This window comes from Ceratotherium simum, chromosome 17 (genome assembly GCF_057802395.1).
Source record: "Ceratotherium simum simum isolate JZ-2026a chromosome 17, ASM5780239v1, whole genome shotgun sequence".
Classification (NCBI taxonomy): domain Eukaryota; kingdom Metazoa; phylum Chordata; class Mammalia; order Perissodactyla; family Rhinocerotidae; genus Ceratotherium; species Ceratotherium simum.
The window spans coordinates 59,600,365-59,618,061 of record NC_141916.1 but is presented as its reverse complement, the minus strand read 5'-3'; the positions used below and the strand labels follow the sequence as shown (position 1 = coordinate 59,618,061).

Sequence of the window (17,697 nt, the reverse complement as noted above, 5' to 3'; positions counted from 1 at the left end):
ACTACTTTTGGTTATGTGACCATGAACAGACATCTCTCTCTCTGCCTCTATTTCCCTCCGTGGGAAAGGGGAGAATGGTCTCCCCAGAGCACCCGGCTTGAGGTCCCTGAGATCCGAGGATGAACGCCATCCTCGCTGTTCTCTAGAACCTGGGCCTCGCCTTTCCCTTGGGGCAGTTTCTGGTGTTGTCTGCTGTGGAGAGACAGAAGCCACCAGTCTCTCTTCTTTTATCCCCACCCCCACTCCCCAGGAACCTCAGTTCACAGGCTGCCGTCTGACTCAGCTCTTGCCATCCGCTCTCTGCCCGGGTGCTCTCTCTCCCCTCAGTTCCTGCTGATGCACCTCCTCTCTCTAACTTGAATCTATTTTTTTCTCTCATTGTCTCTTCTCTCCCACCACCCTCTTCCCCCAAAACACACACGGTCTTGCCTGCCCTCTTCCTGCTTCCTTGTAGCGGTGGGCGTCCAAATGAGGCTGGAGTTCCTGCAGCTCATGTTCTGGGCAGCGACACGGCAGGTGGGTGCCATGGTGCCGGGCCAGCTCAGGGCCAGAGGACTCACCAGCATCTCCGGGTGAGGAGGAGCTGCCCCCACTGCCTCTCAGCCTACCTCCTGGGCCCTCAGTCAGCTCTCCCGGGTCCCTTCCTTCCTTCTGTCCTTTCTTGGGTCCCCAGGGCCTCTGCTGCCTCCTTACCCCAGTGCTCTCTCTCAGCTCAGACCCAGGGGCAAAGGGCAGGACACAGTGTCCCCTCTGGGCCTGGCCTGCATTTCACTCCATCTCTGCTGCCCCAAAGCCACCACACAGCCCCACCCGCCTGGCCCCACAGGTTTCTCCAGCCAAGATCCAAGCCATGAATGTGGTCCGGGCTGCTGAGAGCTCTGCCTCGCATGGTCCTTCCCATTCCACCTCTTCCTTTCCCACCTCCACTTCCCCAGAGCCCTCTGGCTCGGCTCTTCTAGGCTTCCTAGGTCTCCTCTCCATTCTCCGCGAGCACCTCCAGCCCGGAATCTGCCCCCACAGCACTAAACCTCTGCTGTTCTGTGGCCCCCTTCACTTGTTGCTGCGTCCTCACTTTGAGCAAGTTTAGGGAGCCACAGAATGAAGATGGAAGGGATGGGAGGGGATGGGGCACCAGCCCAGTAACCTGGGGTCAGCCGCCCCATCATGCAGGATGACAAAGAACAGGAGCCTCCGGAGAGGCCCCATGAAGCCAGCCCATGAGGCTTCCAGCGAAGCACTGACCTCTCCCCCGCCCCCACCCCGTGAGCGGCAGGGGCCATGGATCCCCCTGAGGAGGCTGACCCTGTGAGCTTGGGCTGCTGCCAGCCAGCCAGGATCCTGCTTCTCAGTGCCCTGACCCCAGTGACACACACCCCATGATGCATACACACCACACACGACACTCACACACCCCACATATATACCATACATGCACACATACACACCACACAAATACCCTGCGCATACAACACACACATACCATACACACACCACATATGTCATACACAGATATACACCAAATACATATACGGTACACACACGTGCACACACAAGTATACTGTAAACACATATCCACCACTCCCTACACATAAACACGCAATACAAATGTGCCACACACACAGCACTCTGACACGCTCACACATCACATATCTACCACACAGGCATACACAAGTTATGGTTTCTCCTCTTCCTTCCAGTGCAGCACTGTGGATGGGCCGTGCCCAAAGAGCTGCCAGGACAGTGTAAGTCCTTCCCCGGTGTGAAGAGGGTGCAAGTGGGAACCGTAGGCCCCTCACCTCGCATCCTCTCGATGGGCCAGCTCCCCTCCTTCCCAATTGTCCTTCCTCCCTGCAGTGCTGGGCTCCACAGAGGGCACCTTTTCACCAGACGTCGAGGCCCGCATTCCCAAACCATCAGGACAGGCAGGAGAGCCAGGGGGTCAGTGGTAGGCCCAGCCATGACATCCTTTCTGGGTTTCTTCCCAGGACCTGGACTGCTTCGTCATCGACAACAACGGGTTCATTCTGATCTCAGAGAGGTCCCAGGAGGTAAGGTATTGGGGAAGTGGAATTAGGGAGGAGTCTAGTCACCCAGCAGCCATGTCAGTCAAAGAAAAGGCTAATGGCCCCAGGAAGTAATCTGGGGTTAGAGCCAATTAAAGTAAAAGGTCTGAAGAAAACAGAATGTCTTCTTGAAACCAAAGTCAACATAGCAAATTTACAAAATTCAGACACGTTTCGACTCAGATGGTCAGAGAAAATATTAGGTCCTTATTTGTCAGTAACTGGCCTTCTCCCATGGTTGGTAGAGAAATTGTCCACATGATGAGGAGAAGCTCAGCAAAGCTGCCTTTCAGGGCCCATGTGTTCCGTGCTGTGCTGTACCACCCTCTGGCCTGGCCTGTGGGGGCCCTCCTCCCAGAGTCCTAAGCACCTTCCTACTGCTCGTCGTCTCACTCCGCTCTGTCATCCCCCCCTTAGTCCACTCAGGCTGCTATAACAAAAAACCTCAGACTGGGTGGCTTCTCAACAATAGGAATTTACTGCTCACAGTCTAGATGCCAGAAGTCCGAGATCAGGTGCTGGTGTGATTGGGTGAGGGCCCTCTTCTGGGTCACAGGCATCTCATTTTGTCCTCACCTGGTGGAAGGAACACAGGAGCTCTCTGGAGTTTCTTTTTTAAGGACGTTAATCCCATTCCTGAGGGCTCTGCTCTCATGGCCTAATCACCTCCCAAAGGCCCCACCTCCTACGGTCACCTTGGGGGTGAGGTTTTAACATGTTAATTCTGGGGGACACATTCAGGCGACAGCACCCTCCCCTTCTACCTTCATTGGCCCAGAGGGCCAGGCTTTCCCCACTTTGTGCTCTCTTCCTGCCTGGACCTCCCTTGTGGAAAATTCTATTCTAACCCATCAAGCCTGGCCCTCCATTTGCTAGAAAGGAATAAAAGAACGGAGGCAGTCCTTTCTCACCTAATAGCTGGCTGCAGACCTAACCCTTCCTCAGGCCAACGGATGTCCCCCCGGATCCCTCACGTGCTCAGAAAGGCAAAAGAGAAAGAACAATCATAATTGTGGATTTGCTGAGCCCTAAAGTGGGCCTCAAAATCAATTGTTTAGCCAGGAATCAAACTAAAAAAGAAGCTTGTTCAAACCTGAACCAAACCTAAATATATTCACCTGAAATATTTCCTTGAAACAAGCCAGAAGCATTGAAATTACTTCCCGCCTGAACCTCCCTGGAAGGGATGTAGTGGAGTTTTGCCACTAATTAGATACATGACTTGATTAATCAGCTGCCAGCATCTGTGCCTCTGTTTCCTTCTCTCTAAAATAAGGTTGCTGGACATCATGATTTCTAAAGCCACTTCTCACCTTGAGGTTCTCAGTGACTGGGGTATTGGCAGAGCTGCCAGGGTCTCCACGCCTGGCAAGGCAGCCCTCTGGCCTCATGGGAGCAGGGCTTAGGGTCCAAAGAAGCGTCAGAACACAGCAGGAACCAGGGCCTAGGAAGGAGATGCAGGAAAGAGGGTAACTGAGGAAGGGGCCCCGCTTCCGTGGGGGTGTCTCAGCAGGAGTGGTGAAGAGAAACGTGGTTTTCTCGTTTCCTTCTTGGAAGGAGTTGGGGGCGGGCTGACGACCATGCTGTTCGCAGGACTCGAATCATTGTGCATTGTGCAAATGTGAACAGCTGGTCACTCATTGTGGTCCCCTCGACGCTCTGCTTTTCCTCTGTCCCCCTTCATGCCACCTTTAGGCCACGCACTCTTCCCTGGACAGAGTGCCAGTCCATTTAAGTATTTCTCAGTTGCTCTGGGAGAAAATGGGTGATGACAGAAGTTGAAACCAGGGGTTGGAACGAGGCTTTGGGATGACCTGATGCTCTCAATCATTCATGCGCTGACCCTGCTGCTCTGGAAACTGAGACTGGCCGTGTCTCCAGGTCCCTATGGTGTTGGCTTTCAAGGGTCAGAGTTTCAGGGAGAGCGTGGAAGGCTGGACATGTGTGCAGAAGGTGGCGACATGCAGGGACAGGACAGCCAAGGCAGGGAGACCATGCCCTGGGGCGGGCGTCAGCAAACGTGTCCTGTAGAGGGCCAGGGAGTACTTATTCAGGCTTTTCGGGCCAGGTAGTCTCTGTCACACCTGCTCAGCTCTGCTGCTGTAGCTGGAAAGCCGCTGTGCAGAGTATGTAAATGTGTGAGCATGGCTTTGTTCCAGTGAAACTCTATTATGGACACTGAAATGTGAATTTCATATAATTGGTCTCCTGGGCAGTCATCCTCCTGCCGAGCCCCTACCGCAGGCCAGGGCAGAGTTCATTCACTTTGCTACACTTGGCTAGTCTTACAGAATTAGGACCCAGGCATCCAGGATCTGAAGGCCAAGGCCCAGGAATCCTGACCCTGGGCTAAGTTCCCAGGCTGGGATCAAGGCTCTGGGATGGCAGTGTCTCAGTAGGGCTCAGTTCCTCTTTCCTCACTCTGCACACCTCTGACCCTGTGACCTGAGCTGTGTCAGGTTAGAAGAGGCACCAGGGGAATGACACGCAGGCCAGAGAACCAGTGGTATGAGCAACCCCTGCACGATGCCTGATCCTTGGGAGATACTAACTGTGTGGGGAATTGAACCGGCCTAAAAGCAAGGCATGGAAATAGTGGGCACTGGCTTGGAAGGTGGGGGAAGACTGGGTGGTGGTAAGCCTGGTGCTAATGCTGCTAGTTCGGCTGTCCATCTATCCATTTTGGCTTTTTTTTTTTTAACTCATTCATTCAACAACTCTGTAGTAGTTATCCATTGCTGCATAACACATTACCCCAAAAAGTGGTGGCTTAAAACCACAAGACTGACTGTCTCACAGCTTCTGTGGGTGAGGGATCTGGGTGTGGCCCAGCTGGGTGATCCTAGCTTCAGGTCTCTCACAGTGAAGGTGTCAGCCAAGGCTCGACTAGAGAAAGGTCAGCGTCCGAGCTCCCTCACATGGGTGTGGGCAGGGTTCAGTTGCCACATGGGCCTCTCCATAGGGCAGCTCCCTCCAGGGCTGCTTGCTTCATCAGAGTGAGCAGGCCTAGAGGACCAGGGAGAGCGTGAGAGCAGGCTGGAGGCACAGCCTTCAGAACCTAATCTCAGAAGTGACTTCCCATCACTTTGTCCACATTCTGTTCATTAGGAGCAAGTTACTAGGGCCAGTCCACCCTCAAGGGGAAGGGCTTACAGAAGGGCATGACTACCAAGAAGTTGGGGCCATTGTGAACCCCTTCAGAATCGTCCCACCACAAACTCCTACCCACCTACCCAAACCTGCCCCCTTCCCCCAAGCATACCCAAGTGCCATCAAGGGCCACATGGCCGGGCCCCTCCCCCAACTCATTCATTCCTCCCTCCCCCTTTTTATCCCTAGGCCTCAGAGCATGGTGGGTGGACCAGCAGCAGCATCTAGGAGCTTGGTAGAAGTGCAGGTTCTCACGCCCCACCCAGACTAAGGGAATCAGAAACTCTGGGAGGACCAACCATCTGTGCTGTAAGAAGCCCTCCCGTGAGTCTGATGTGTGAGGAAGTCTGAGAACCACTGCCTGGGCCTTAACGCCAGTTGCTGTTGATCTGGATGCACTTTCCCCACTGGGCTAATGCGTCAGAAGGTCCAGGCTACTTGTCCCTGCCGAGCTCCATCCAGGGGCCTGGGGAGGGAAGCCTGTCATTGCTCCAGATGCAAAGATTCTTCCCAGAGTCCTTCCCAGCCCTTTCTCACCCAGGCCCCCTACCCAGTGCCGTGCAGAAGCTCCAGGGCACCATCTGCAGCCTGCACGAGGGAGGGTGCTTGGCTCTCTTCTGGTCCTGGGGGTGTTCCAGGCCTGCTGATTAGACATTTGGCCCCACTGGGCCTCTCTTCCAGCCCAGGGCTCATTCTTATAATAAGGAACTACAAATGACAGGATTACAGCCCTCTATTTGGGGCCTAGAAAGAGAGCAGACAGCTGGGGCCAGGATAGTGACAACAGCTCCCTGGATCTTTGTAATGTTTGCAGTGACCTGTCACCCTGGATTTGGGGACTCTAAGTCTCATCATTTGCCTGTGGTAGCTCCTCCCATACAGGAGCTTCAAAATGGACCTCAAAGAGGGTGGGGCCTAGAAAATCAGACTCTCCGTCAAGGCATCTCTCCCTGAGGGACTTGACTCTCTCAGAGGGCACAGCACTCTCTCCCTCCACACCCCAGCCCACAGAGCCAGGGCTGGCAAAGCCCTCAGACTTCTGCCCTCACAGGGCCTCTGACCTGCGTCCTGCGCGTCAGCTTCTGTTTTCCTCTGCTCCCCTTCTCCTTCCCTACCCTCCTGCACACCCAGCCCAAGCCCTTTGTCTTCCTCTCCCACTCAGCATGGCAGGCTGTCTCCAAGGCACTTCGCGTGCGGTGCACTGGGTGCAGGAGAAACCTCCAGCCTCCCTGCTGGGCACGTGCTACTGACCCTGTCCCTCCAGCCCCCCACTCCTCACCGCCTGCCTCAGCACATCTCGGGGCTCCCCTGAGCTCTGGCAGCAGCCCCCCACTTCACCTGAACCAGGTGGCTCTCCCGAGAGTGCGGTGCTGGCACCCACCCCTCCACGTTCTTCCCGGCCCCCCTGTGGGGCCGAAGGCTCTTGTCAAGAGACTGGGCAGTCCAGGGGAGTCAGGTAAGGCTGCACGCTAGGAAGGCATGGAAGGACACTGGTCCCCACTAGGAGCCACCCACAGTGATTTCACCCAGGTAACTCATTTATCCTCACACCCCTTAGGAGGACAAGTCTTCAGAGAAGAAACTGAGGCTGTCCCTAGATAAAGAGGCCATGTGACATTCGCTCCAGTCCGTCACCAGAGTCAAGAGCGCCCCCACCCACCCTCTGGTCCCCCTTTTCTCTGGGGACAGCAGCCTCACACAGGCATATAAATTAGCCCATGCCCAGGGGCTGCTGCCTGGCCAGCAGGAGTAGTATCAGTTCTGCTTTCTTCGCTGCCACCTGCCCATCTGCTTCCTGCTCCAGACTACTGAGTGGGACCTCATGGGACCTCACCGTACTCCCACCTCATTACAGACTGGAAACTCAGGAAGCCCCAGGCCTTTCTGATCCAGCCCCAAGCTCAGACAGCCTAGTGGACCATTGCTTATTTGTGGATTATCCCCTGGGAAAGCAGAGCCCTGCCCTGGTGACAGCAAACCTCGACGGCAGGTAGAGCTCCGGGCACAGGGCCTGGAGCTCCCAGAATCCCTTGCAGCGCTGTGGCTGTAAGGAGGCTGTAGTCCCTGTGCTGTGCTGTGCTTTGGGCACCACCCCGCGTTCTGTCTGGGGGTCCTAAACCGACAGGGTACCCGAGATTGAGTGTTTGGGTCAAGAACTGATCAATTTACCTATTTGAGGCACTGATTCACTCTAACAAAGTTCACATGAAACTGTCAGCTAGCAACTGTGTTCTGCTGCCAGGAACAGAGTCCCCACTATCGAGTCCGAAACAAATTAAAGGTTTAATCTCTCACATAAAAGAATGGATGAAGGCAGCCCAGGCCTGGTTGGTATGATGGTCACTAGGTGTCCCCATCCTCAAAATCACAACATAACTATAGCAGCTCCTGCCTCCTTGTCCACTTTCCAGACAAGAAGAAAGGAGAGGGCAACAGCCCTGAAAGAGGTACCCCTCCTGCGGAGTCATCTCCTTTAAAGAAATTCCCGGAAGTCCCACCCAGTGACCTAGCTCAGATTTCATTGGCCAGCTTCAGCCGCAGGAGAGTCTGGGAAATGTAGTCTTGTAGCTGAGCACATTGCTATCATAGTGAAAGTCAGGATTGCCTTTCTGAAGAAGGGGAGGATGGATACTCTCTGCCAGAGTGACATATCCCAGAAAATCAAGTTGTGCACGTACAGCGGAGGACACGTTTTTTTCCAGTGTCCAGGAGCTTGTCTTACTCTTAGGGACCTCCCTTCTCGGAATCAAGTGTCTGAATAACAGAGTTGTTGGTAAATAAGCCTAGAATAAGAAAGAGAAGGGGACAGCCTTGTGGAAATTTGGGCCAGCCTCATCAGGAGCCTCAGTTCCACCCACTGCACTTTCCCAGGGAGCAGAATACTCCAAGCATTCATTCATTTCCTCGTCTGCTCACTCACACCTTCCTTCAGCAAATATGCACTGAATAATAACTGTGAACAAGAACCGTGTGGTCTACGGGGAGCAGGGAGGTAGATTTCTGCCTGCTAGGATCTCGCTGTCTGGTAATGCAGGAACGTACACACACGGTAACCGGAACAGCAAAAAGCGATCCCCAGCTGAGAGTGATCACAGGAACTGCAGGCCTTCAGGTGGCTTCAGGACCTCACTGTGAAGAACAGGTGGGATTGCATGCCTCTCCCCTTCTCGCTTCCATTCTGTCCCTGGAATGCCTTCAGCTCCTCCCTGCTGTCCCCTGCTCTGTCCACTGCCCTCTTCAAAGAAGCCTCTCAGGCCTCCCAGTCAGAAGCCACGGACCTTCCAGGCAGAGAGAGAGCAGAGCTCAGACAAGTCTGAGTACCTCGTCGTCTCCAACTCCGGGTTTTCTCCTGTGTGCTTTTGTCATTAGCCTGTCAGTTTCCGAGTGCAGAGGAAGGAGGTATTAATTCTGACCGGAAAGGTGAGAAAAGAAAGACTTCTTGGAGGAGGATGAGAAGGAAAGCTCCTTGGAGTGAGGACTGAAGAAGGGTAATCCAGGCAGGAAGAGCCAAGGCCAGCAGCGTCTCCTTGTCATCCTGGCCGCCACTTACCAAGTACTTGCTGTGTGCCAGATGCTTGGCATGCATTATCCCCAGTCTTTCTACTAACGTACCCATGGTCACACAGCAGGCGGTGGCGGAGTCAGGATTTGAATCAAAATCCAATACCTAAATTCAAGCTCTTTCCGCTCTGCCATGCTGAGAAGCCAGCAGAAGCAAGAGGCCAGGGCAAGTGCGGAGGACAATGTAGGAGTGAGGCTGGAGGGCAGTCTGAGGCCGGGGCACAGCGGGCTAGAGAGTGAGCTAATGCAGAGGGACTTTGTTGGCTTGGAGGAGACAGCCTGGCACGCAGTCGCAGGTGCCCGCCTAGTGTTGGCTGATTGGGTAATGAAGGAGGGGCCGGGGGTGGAGGGGGTCCTCTTTTGTTCTTTAGGAAACAAAGAAGAGAGTGACCAGATCACAGCTGTGTGTGAGGAAGATTATTCTGGCAGCAGGGACTGGGGACTGGGAGAGGGCCGGGGCAGGAGGGTGAGGGGCTGCTGAGAGGACAAGGGCTTAGGTGAAGTCACTGTCCACAGAGTTGGAAGGGTGGATGACAAGTCCACGGGGCACGATATTGTGGGGTATGCGGGCGGGGGGGACTCCAAGGCAGCTGCGGGGGTGTCAGACCTCTGGCTGGGTGATAAGGGTGCTGGTGCAGGAGACAGAGTCCTGCTCTTTGAACCTTGTTCAACCATGACCCACAGAAAGAAAGACGTTTTACGTCGGATCCAGCACGCACTTCCATACACAGAACATATACAACAAATCAGCTTTCACAAAACCTTGTTTAACCTTACTGCAAGCGGCTCACACTGAATTGTTCAAAGGAATTCTGAACCTTTTTTAAAAAAAAGTCTGACTGCAACCCCTAGACTGATTTCATAGCCAACTAATGGATTATAACTTAGAGTTTAAAAAGCACCGAGAGAGAGAAGATGGCGGGGAGCGGCTTAGAGGAGAGAGGTGGGTGGGATGGGTTCTGGGTGATTATGTTGAAGGGCTTCTGTAGGGAAAACCCAGCTGGCAACTGAAGTCTGGAGCTCAGAAATGAGCCCTGGGCTGAGGTGGGAGATGTACAACTCCTCATCCTGCTGTCGTCTCTCTCTCTCTGTCTCTGTCTCTCGCTCCCTCACAGACAGGAAGATTTCTGGGGGAGGTGGATGGTGCTCTCATGACCCAGCTGCTCAGCATGGGGGTGTTCAGCCAGTAAGTGGGACATGCTTCTCCCCAGTCTGAATACACACAGAAAAGGCAGGATCTGATGCTAAATGGTCCAGACAGCTCTCTGAATCCTGACATCAAAACCCCGCAGCGAAAGCCCCAGAGAGCTCCAAAAGCAACCTTTCTGAAGCCTGGGACTTGACGTGAAGTGGAGAGGGGCATAAGGCCACGTGGGCCCTTAGAGCAAAGTGCAGAAATGTGATTTTCCTCACGTGCACTTGCTGTCGTCTGATCTGCCTGCCTAACGCACAGCCCTCCTGGATCCCGGTGAATGAAAACCCCGCTGCAGACTTCCCCTGGGGCAGGAGCAGGGTGGGGGATGGTCTGGACTCGCCTATCCTGTTTCTGATTTTCAGAGTGACCATGTATGACTACCAGGCCATGTGCAAACTCCAGAATCACCATCCCAGCGCCGCCCAGCCCCTGGTCAGTGTGAGTGTCACCCCAGACCTTTCCTCCGCCAGACGTAAGCCCTCTGCCTATCCTAAAATGGGGGCACCTGGTCCCTGTTCTCACCAGCCTCTGGCCGCCTGGCCCCAGAGCCCCGCTCTTGACTCCGACCAAAAAGTCCTAACTTCTTCCTGCACCCCCTTCTCCCACCCCAGGTTCATAGGTCTAATCTTCAGGGCTTCAGGAGAATTGTTCTGGCAGCTTATGAAACAACGGGACCTCTGGCAGAGAAAGTAGACTGTAGCCCCTTTCTTGCTTTGTTCCTAACCTCCCCTCCTAGTGCTGCCACACAAATCATCAGGGATCCTAGAAACGTCACCCAGTGGCTCCTCCAGATGAGGACTTCACTGGCCTTCTTGATAGGCATTGTCCAACCCAGAGGTGTCTGCCCTACAATAGGAATTGCCCAGATTACTCAGCTTTACAATGCTCCCTCTGTTGGGAAGTGCTGGGCAGTGGTGGCAGCAGGAGGGGGAAGCCCTGGGGGTTGTGGTGTCTAATAGTGATGCCAAGGGGAGCACTGTCATCCAGGCCTTTGGGTTAATGGTGTGTCCCCTCTCCTTCCCAGCCCATCTCTGCCCTCCTGACTGCTACCAGGTGGCTGGTGAATGAGCTCTTGCTGTGAGTGAGGGGCTGAAGCTGGGGGCTGGGGGCAGGACTGGGGAGGGGCTCCCATAGGTGTAGCTTATGAGGAAGCCCTTTGAGCAGGAGCTGCCTGAGGTTCCCATGACCCCAGAGGAGGCAGACAAGATCCCTGGGTGGAACTGGCCACGCATGTATGGTGCCTCCTCCCTACACACTGCTGCCAGGGGTATCTCTCTGCTCCACCAGAAGCCTCCAGCAGGGCAGAGGGTGTCCTAGAGAAGAGGGGCTGGACCAGGCACCATGTGGGGGCTCTGGTGCTCCAGCCTGTTCAGGGACCCGGGTGGGGAGGGCGAGCAGGTCTCCACGATTCAGTTCTGCGTCTGACAGGTTCCTGCTGGAGTGGAGCGCCTGGGGTTCCTGGCATGTGGACAGGGGGGCCGAGGGTGAGTACACATGACTGTATAACCGAGGATTTAATGTCAAGGTCATTTCAGTCAGCCAATTAGAAACCTGTTACCTCTGGGTGGATGACAGAGAGGATGGGGGACTGTGGAGAGTTCATTGCTCATGTCTCATCCTGCTTGGCCTTTTCTCATCACCTTCCCCTCACTCCTGGCTCCCCTCATCTCTCTGTGTGACATCACACCATCTCGGGACACCACTGCTCCATGTGACATCATTCATTCCATGTGACATCATTCATTCCATGTGACATCACCACCCTGTGACATCCTGACCTCGTGTGACATCATGCCCACCCTGTGCTGGGCCTCGTGTCCTGGACAGCCAGAGCTGTCTTCCGTCACTGTAAGTAGCATCACCTGAGGAGCCCTTGGTGGGTGAGTTGGGAGCTGCAGAGCTGCAAAGGACCTGTCCTCAGCTCTCCATCCCAGGGGTGCATCCAAGAAGGGCTGTGCTCTCTTCATCCTGGGACACCCCTGACCCAGAGGGCCTCTCCCAATTTAAAGCCCCATTCTTTAGGGAGTAGCCCAGATCTCATCCCACACAAGTACAGTCCTACCCCAGGGAAAATAAAACCTGCCAGCCATCTCCTTGGATGAGAACACTTACGATTCCAAGTGGAAAATGATGATGTGGTCCAGTGGCTGTGACCACATGCAGGTGAGCGGCCACCAGGTCTCCTCATGGAATAGGAAACAGTAGTGCCCCAGTTCAGGTGTCCGCCAAGCCCTCAGCAGTGCTCTGGGGTGAGGGGGTGGCAGGCGGAGGCCTCGGTCTGGCCGCTGGGACACTCTCAGGCTGATACACCTTCTGTGACCTTGTGTCTGAGGACAGTGTCCCCCAAAGGCCCGACCACAAATGAAAGAAATGTCCTCACTCTCAGCCAGCTGTGACTCTGCACCACACCCCCAGGAAAGTGGGGCCACCTGGTCTTTAAATGCCAGGGGAAGTCCACCACTCCCCTCCCCCGGTGTCGGGCTCCCGTGCCACACAGGACTGTCTCTCTGTAGCTGGTGTTGCTCAACCCCTCCATGTTAATAGAGCCTTTTCCTGTGGGTCCTGGAACTTCCCCACTGCCTGGCTGCACTCCCCACCCCATCTTTTTCTCCAAGTTTGGCTTCCTGATGAAAAAATCATTTCCACTGCTGTCGTCTCTCTGGCTTGTGCTTCTCTCCCTCCCTCTGCCCGCTCCCACCTCAGGCCTGCTGAGACCTCCTCTGACCCTCAGCTCACGTGGCCAATTCCCTGCCATGTTTCCAGAACTCCTTTTGGAAATCACACCCCACAGTCTTCACAGGTCTGCTCTGGGGGACGGTTCATGGTCACTTGGTGCTTGTGACAGGAACCAGGAACCATGTGTCACAGCCCACTGTGCCCACAGCTGAGAATGATCTGCCTCCGCCTGTTCAGAATTTCTCATCTCCAGGGCAGCTGTCCCTGGAGCCTCTTCTCTCCCTGCCCGCAGGCCTGGTCTGGCCAGTCATCCACATCCTCAGTGAAAGAGCGCTGGACTCGAGTCCCAGGTCCTGGCCTGGAGTGCAGGCCCTGCTGCCGCTTCCCAGCTATGTGACCTTGGGGAAGCCACTCAGCTTTATGGTTGGCATTGTGACTGAGATGACCTACCCACACAAAGTAGCTCAGGTGACGGTAGGAAGGCCCAGCCCTGAGTCAGCCCCACTTGGTACGAGGAAGGAGAGGAGCCAAGTCCCGAGGCTCCTGCAGGCTTTAGCCAGAGCGCCCACTCTTGATCCTGAGGGGCCCAGAGAGCAGAGCAGCCCAGCAGTAGCAGCCCCTGAATGTCAGCTTGACCGTAGGTGAAAGCTGACCATGTGTGCAGACCCTGGCTGAACGCTGCGCTTCTTGCGCTCTCTTCCTGCGCGCTGGCCTCCCCCCTTGCCTTCAGGGTCTGGTGGGAAGTTTCTGGGTCTGGGAGTTAACGAGGCCTATGGCTCTCCTACTAGCCTGCCCTGCCTATTTCACAGATAGGCCCTGGGAACAAAAGGAAGGCATGGAAGGTGCCCTGAAGAAATAGGAGTGCTGTATTAACAAAATAGTGCTGCTCTTCTGAACAAAAGTACTATCACTCAGCCTGTGAGCTGGCCTGTTTTGCTCTCTGCTTACCTCAGGAGGGGACATGGTCCTCCAGGGCAGGGCTTCCAGGGCCTCTGCTTTCCCTCTCCTCAGTCCTGCTCACTCTCCCCTCATCTCTTTCTGAGTGACTCAGGTGCACCACACAGACACCCACCAGGGAGCCCAAAAGGCTGGGAGCTGTGTCTTAGGGGCCCGGGCAGCCTCGGGCGCTGGGCCCCACCAGCCCGGCTCTCCCCAGCCCTGGCGGTCAGGTGCTTGGCCCTCACTGCTCTGCTCTCTTAACTGGCCACAGGGGTGGAGAGCAGGCCCAGGGCTTGTCTAGGAGCTGCATTTGCAAAGCACCTTAGCTTGCCTTGAGAAATGCCACCTGTCCACACTGAAGGGAAGGGGCGAGAGGAGTAAGGGACTAACGTCTCCCCCTAGGCCATCCCTTGGCACTCCTACTGCCTCTGCTCTCCTCTCAGACCCTGGATATCAATGCTGACATGCCCCTTCCCCAGCCTACAGTGAGGATACAGGCTTCCAAAGGGAGGAAGGAAGTGGCTTTCCCAAGGTCACAGGGCGACTGTGTCAATCACACACAACTGACAGCCAAGGCCCCTGATGCCCAGGCTGCTGCCCTTTCCACTCTGATCCACTCTGCTCCTTTGATTCTGTTCCTTTTCCCTCCCTGTCCTTCTCCCACCCCACCTCTCCTTTACAGGTCCAGAGAACTTTCCCCCAAGGGAGCCATCTGCAAATGACTAGGGGGCATTTCACTGGTAGTGACCACACCCACCCTGGAAATGTTGAAGCCAAGATCCCCATGGGCATGACTTCTAAGGCCCTTCCAATTTGGGCGATGTTCTTTCTCCCATCGGCGCCTCTGTCTCCCCACAGCCCACAAGCACAAGAAACAGGACGTGCTGCAGCCTTGCGACACAAAGTACCCCGTGTTTGTGCACCAGACCGCCATCCGGGAGACCAACGGGATCATCGAGTGTGGAGCCTGCCAGAAGTAAGATGTGAGACAGCTCTGTCTGTCCTCAGCCTCGGGGCAGGGCTTTGTCACTGACAGGGAGCCGTGTTTAAAGTGGAGAGAAAGGGGGTGCTCTGAGTGAAAGGTCTTTGTTTCTCACTTCCCTCAGTGGAGGAAACACAGGCTGAGGCAGAGGGTGTGAAATGAGGCGGCCAGCTGGGGACAGTGGATGATAGGTGCGCTGGGCAGGGAACTAAGGAGACGTGGGCCTGAGGCCAGATCCTGCGTCAGCAAATCCGTCCCCACCCCAGGTCCCAATGTCACTCCAGACAGAAAAAGTGATCCCACAATTCCACGTCTGTCTCACTTACATCTGCTTAGGCACAGGCCAGCCCACAGCAGCTCAACTCCATCAGGCGAGCCCTTGGAAGGCAAGGGTAGATGTGAGGGAAAAAACAAGTCATTTCTCCCTTAGAAATCTGTCCATGCAGAGAAGCAGGAGAGCTTGAGGATGTGCTCAAGAGGGGGTGGGCTGGAGGAGGCTTCTTGGCATTGTCAGACCAACCCTGGCATCTCCACCCATAGGCCTGGAGCCTGTGTGTGGGCCCAGCCTAGACCCCGGCCTTGTCCCGCGTAGGAGCGGCTAGATCCCACCAGCTCTGCCAAGCCCTGGCCCAGGGAGCTGGGGAGGCCAGACTGAAAGTTCTCCCCCCAACCTCAGGGACCTCCCCCCCGGGAAGTTCTGTCCTGGGCCAGGAGGTAATGGCCCCCTCTGGGGTGTCCCCTCAGCCAGCCTTGCCGTTCACCAGGGTCCTCCCAGGATACACCTGAGACCCCCAGACCTCAAGCAAATTATCTTGTAGTGTAACGCCTCAGACTTCAGCATCAGACAAAGCCAGGTTTCCACCTCTTATAGTGTGTGTGGTGTTAGGAGGACGTTAGCCTCACAACAGCAGTTTTCTTGGGGCTATTGTTATTTGCACACTTCTCAAAGGCTTCTTGTGAGGATAAACTAAATGGTATGGTGTAAAGCAAAGACTTGAGAGCAAACCGATCTGAGTTAAAAAAGTGGCCCTGCTGCTTCTAGCTGTGTAAACTTGGGCAAGTTTCTTAACCCCTTCTAGCCTGTTTTCTCATCTAAGAAAGGGAATAATACCAACCTCATATGGTGTGGTGAAGGTTAAATGTGTGTGTGTGTGTGTGTGTGTGTAAAGTCATCCATCCCATAGGAGATGCTCAGTGAGTGGCAGCTGTTATGTAATGCACGAGGCCTTGTGCACAACAGGCTTTCGGTACTAATCCCTTCCTCCCTCTTCCCCAGGACTTCTGGGCAGTGTGTGGGGGCACTGCGCCACCTGGTGGCCAAGCCTGAGCACTGCATGTCCCCCACATGGCCTGCCCCCACAATGGTTGCCCAAAGCAGGGATAGTCACACATCCCTATTTGCTTGAGACAGTCTTGATTTATGCCTGTTGTCCCTGCATATATTAATAACAACTCCTTTCACTCTCAAAACTGTCCTGGTTTGGACTTCCTTGCCTTCTCCATCCTGCTGGGAAAGGAGGAGTGCAACTGCAAAGGCTTGTGGGTAAAACAAGTCAATAGGATAAGTCAGTTGCCCAGGACTTCCTGTACCTGCCCCTGATCTGACCTGCCTTATGGTTCCGTTCCTTCCTCTGCCACCCCAACTCTACACTAGAAGTCTCCAGAAGTTCTTTCCCTAGAAGCCCAATGTCAAGCCTGCCATGAAGAAGTTCCACGACCCCACCTCTCTCTTTGCTGCAGGATATTTGTGATGCAACAGATTCCCAATAGTAACCTTCTCCTCCTGGTGACAGACCCCACCTGTGACTGTAGCATCTTCCCGCTAGTCCTGCAGGAGGCTACAGAAGTCAAATATATCCTTCTAGTCCTCCAGGGTACAGGGTGAGGGAGGGGTGGAGGTGTAGGAGATGTCATTGAGGGGCTCAGATTTTGAGAGGCAGAGGCCAGCCTCCCTCACCACCAACATCCCACCCTCCCCCACAGCACATTGTTATTTGTTGTCCAATTCTTCTCCCAGGCCCCTGGGTGCTGCCTCCTGATTCCGGCAGCTGCTTGCAAGGCAGCAGATGCCACCAGGGGTAGGTTCTTCCAGAACTTAGTCTCCAGAGTCTCCAAAATCAGTTCTTGTCGTGAGGTATTTGCCTTAACAGTGAATTCTGCACATAACGCCTCTGTCAAGTGTGACAGGATGCGCTCCCAGAAGCTCCGCCGGCGACCAGATTCCTGCCACGCCTTCCATCCAGAGGTAGGGGCTGGAGGGTGGTGAGGAGAGGGGCCTGGTCTTCCTCCCCAGATCCTCAGCTCTGTGACTGTGCGTGTGCATTTGCAAATCTGAGTGCATCTGGACACTTATGGAGGCAGCGGCACCTCGGTGGAATACATCCATACATGTGCATTCATGTTTAGGTCCCATGTCATTCAAGTACTAAGTCAACTGTGATCCAAGGGTGCCTCTACAAAGAGAACCACATTTCCCAGGGTTTGGGCCCTCAGTGAATATAATACAGCTTCCCTCATTGTCCTCATTGCCGCTGCACTTCGCTCCAAATGATCTGAGCAAATAGGAGGAAACCATGATGTGCATAATACTAATGGTGAGCACCCACCATGTGGCAGGCCCTGAGCTGGATGCTTTATACACGGTATCATCTTTGCTGGATATGGCTGCCATAAGTAATTCACATCAAATGCTCCCAGAGTCAATGGCTTTCCTGAAGTCATTCTAAGATGACCCTAGATGCACTCCAAGACCAGTGGCAAGCAGAGAAGTCTTGATCCCAGCTCTTGATCCCAGCTCTTGGGCTGAGCGTACAGCCTCTACTTTCCCCTAAAGGGTGAGGGTCTAGGAAAGGTGGCAGAGCTTCCTCCACTTTCTGGGACTTCGTTTCCCCAGGTTTTTGGCTCTTATTAGTCCCAGAGACCCTCCTCCCTACTCCTACCTCATCTTGAATGCTGCCCTCTCATCTCTCTCTGGGTTCGCAGGAGAATGCCCAGGACTGTGGTGGCACCTCGGACACCTCAGCCTCGCTCCCCCTGCTCCTGCTGCCTCTGTGTGCCTGGGTGCTACCACCCCAGCTGCTGTGGTGACACCCACCCAGTCTGACTTCTGTTTTGACAAGGTGATCCGTCCA

At 54.7% G+C, this 17,697-nt stretch overlaps 1 protein-coding gene across 1 annotated transcript in view; it reads left to right on the top strand.

The window, feature by feature from the left end:
- The window catches only part of CACNA2D4 (calcium voltage-gated channel auxiliary subunit alpha2delta 4), a 119,058-nt gene extending 101,367 nt beyond the window's left edge, over window positions 1-17,691 (top strand). Inside the window, exons 29-40 of the mRNA XM_087441931.1 lie at window positions 455-516; window positions 1,698-1,742; window positions 1,986-2,048; window positions 9,890-9,960; window positions 10,332-10,407; window positions 10,994-11,046; window positions 11,398-11,453; window positions 11,797-11,817; window positions 14,443-14,560; window positions 16,307-16,419; window positions 16,729-16,811; window positions 17,549-17,691. Of these exons, the coding sequence (XP_087298057.1) occupies window positions 455-516; window positions 1,698-1,742; window positions 1,986-2,048; window positions 9,890-9,960; window positions 10,332-10,407; window positions 10,994-11,046; window positions 11,398-11,453; window positions 11,797-11,817; window positions 14,443-14,560; window positions 16,307-16,419; window positions 16,729-16,811; window positions 17,549-17,653 (866 nt within the window). The 3' untranslated portion in view covers window positions 17,654-17,691. The remainder of the gene's footprint in view (window positions 1-454; window positions 517-1,697; window positions 1,743-1,985; window positions 2,049-9,889; window positions 9,961-10,331; window positions 10,408-10,993; window positions 11,047-11,397; window positions 11,454-11,796; window positions 11,818-14,442; window positions 14,561-16,306; window positions 16,420-16,728; window positions 16,812-17,548) is intronic.
- Window positions 17,692-17,697: the final 6 nt, after the last annotated feature.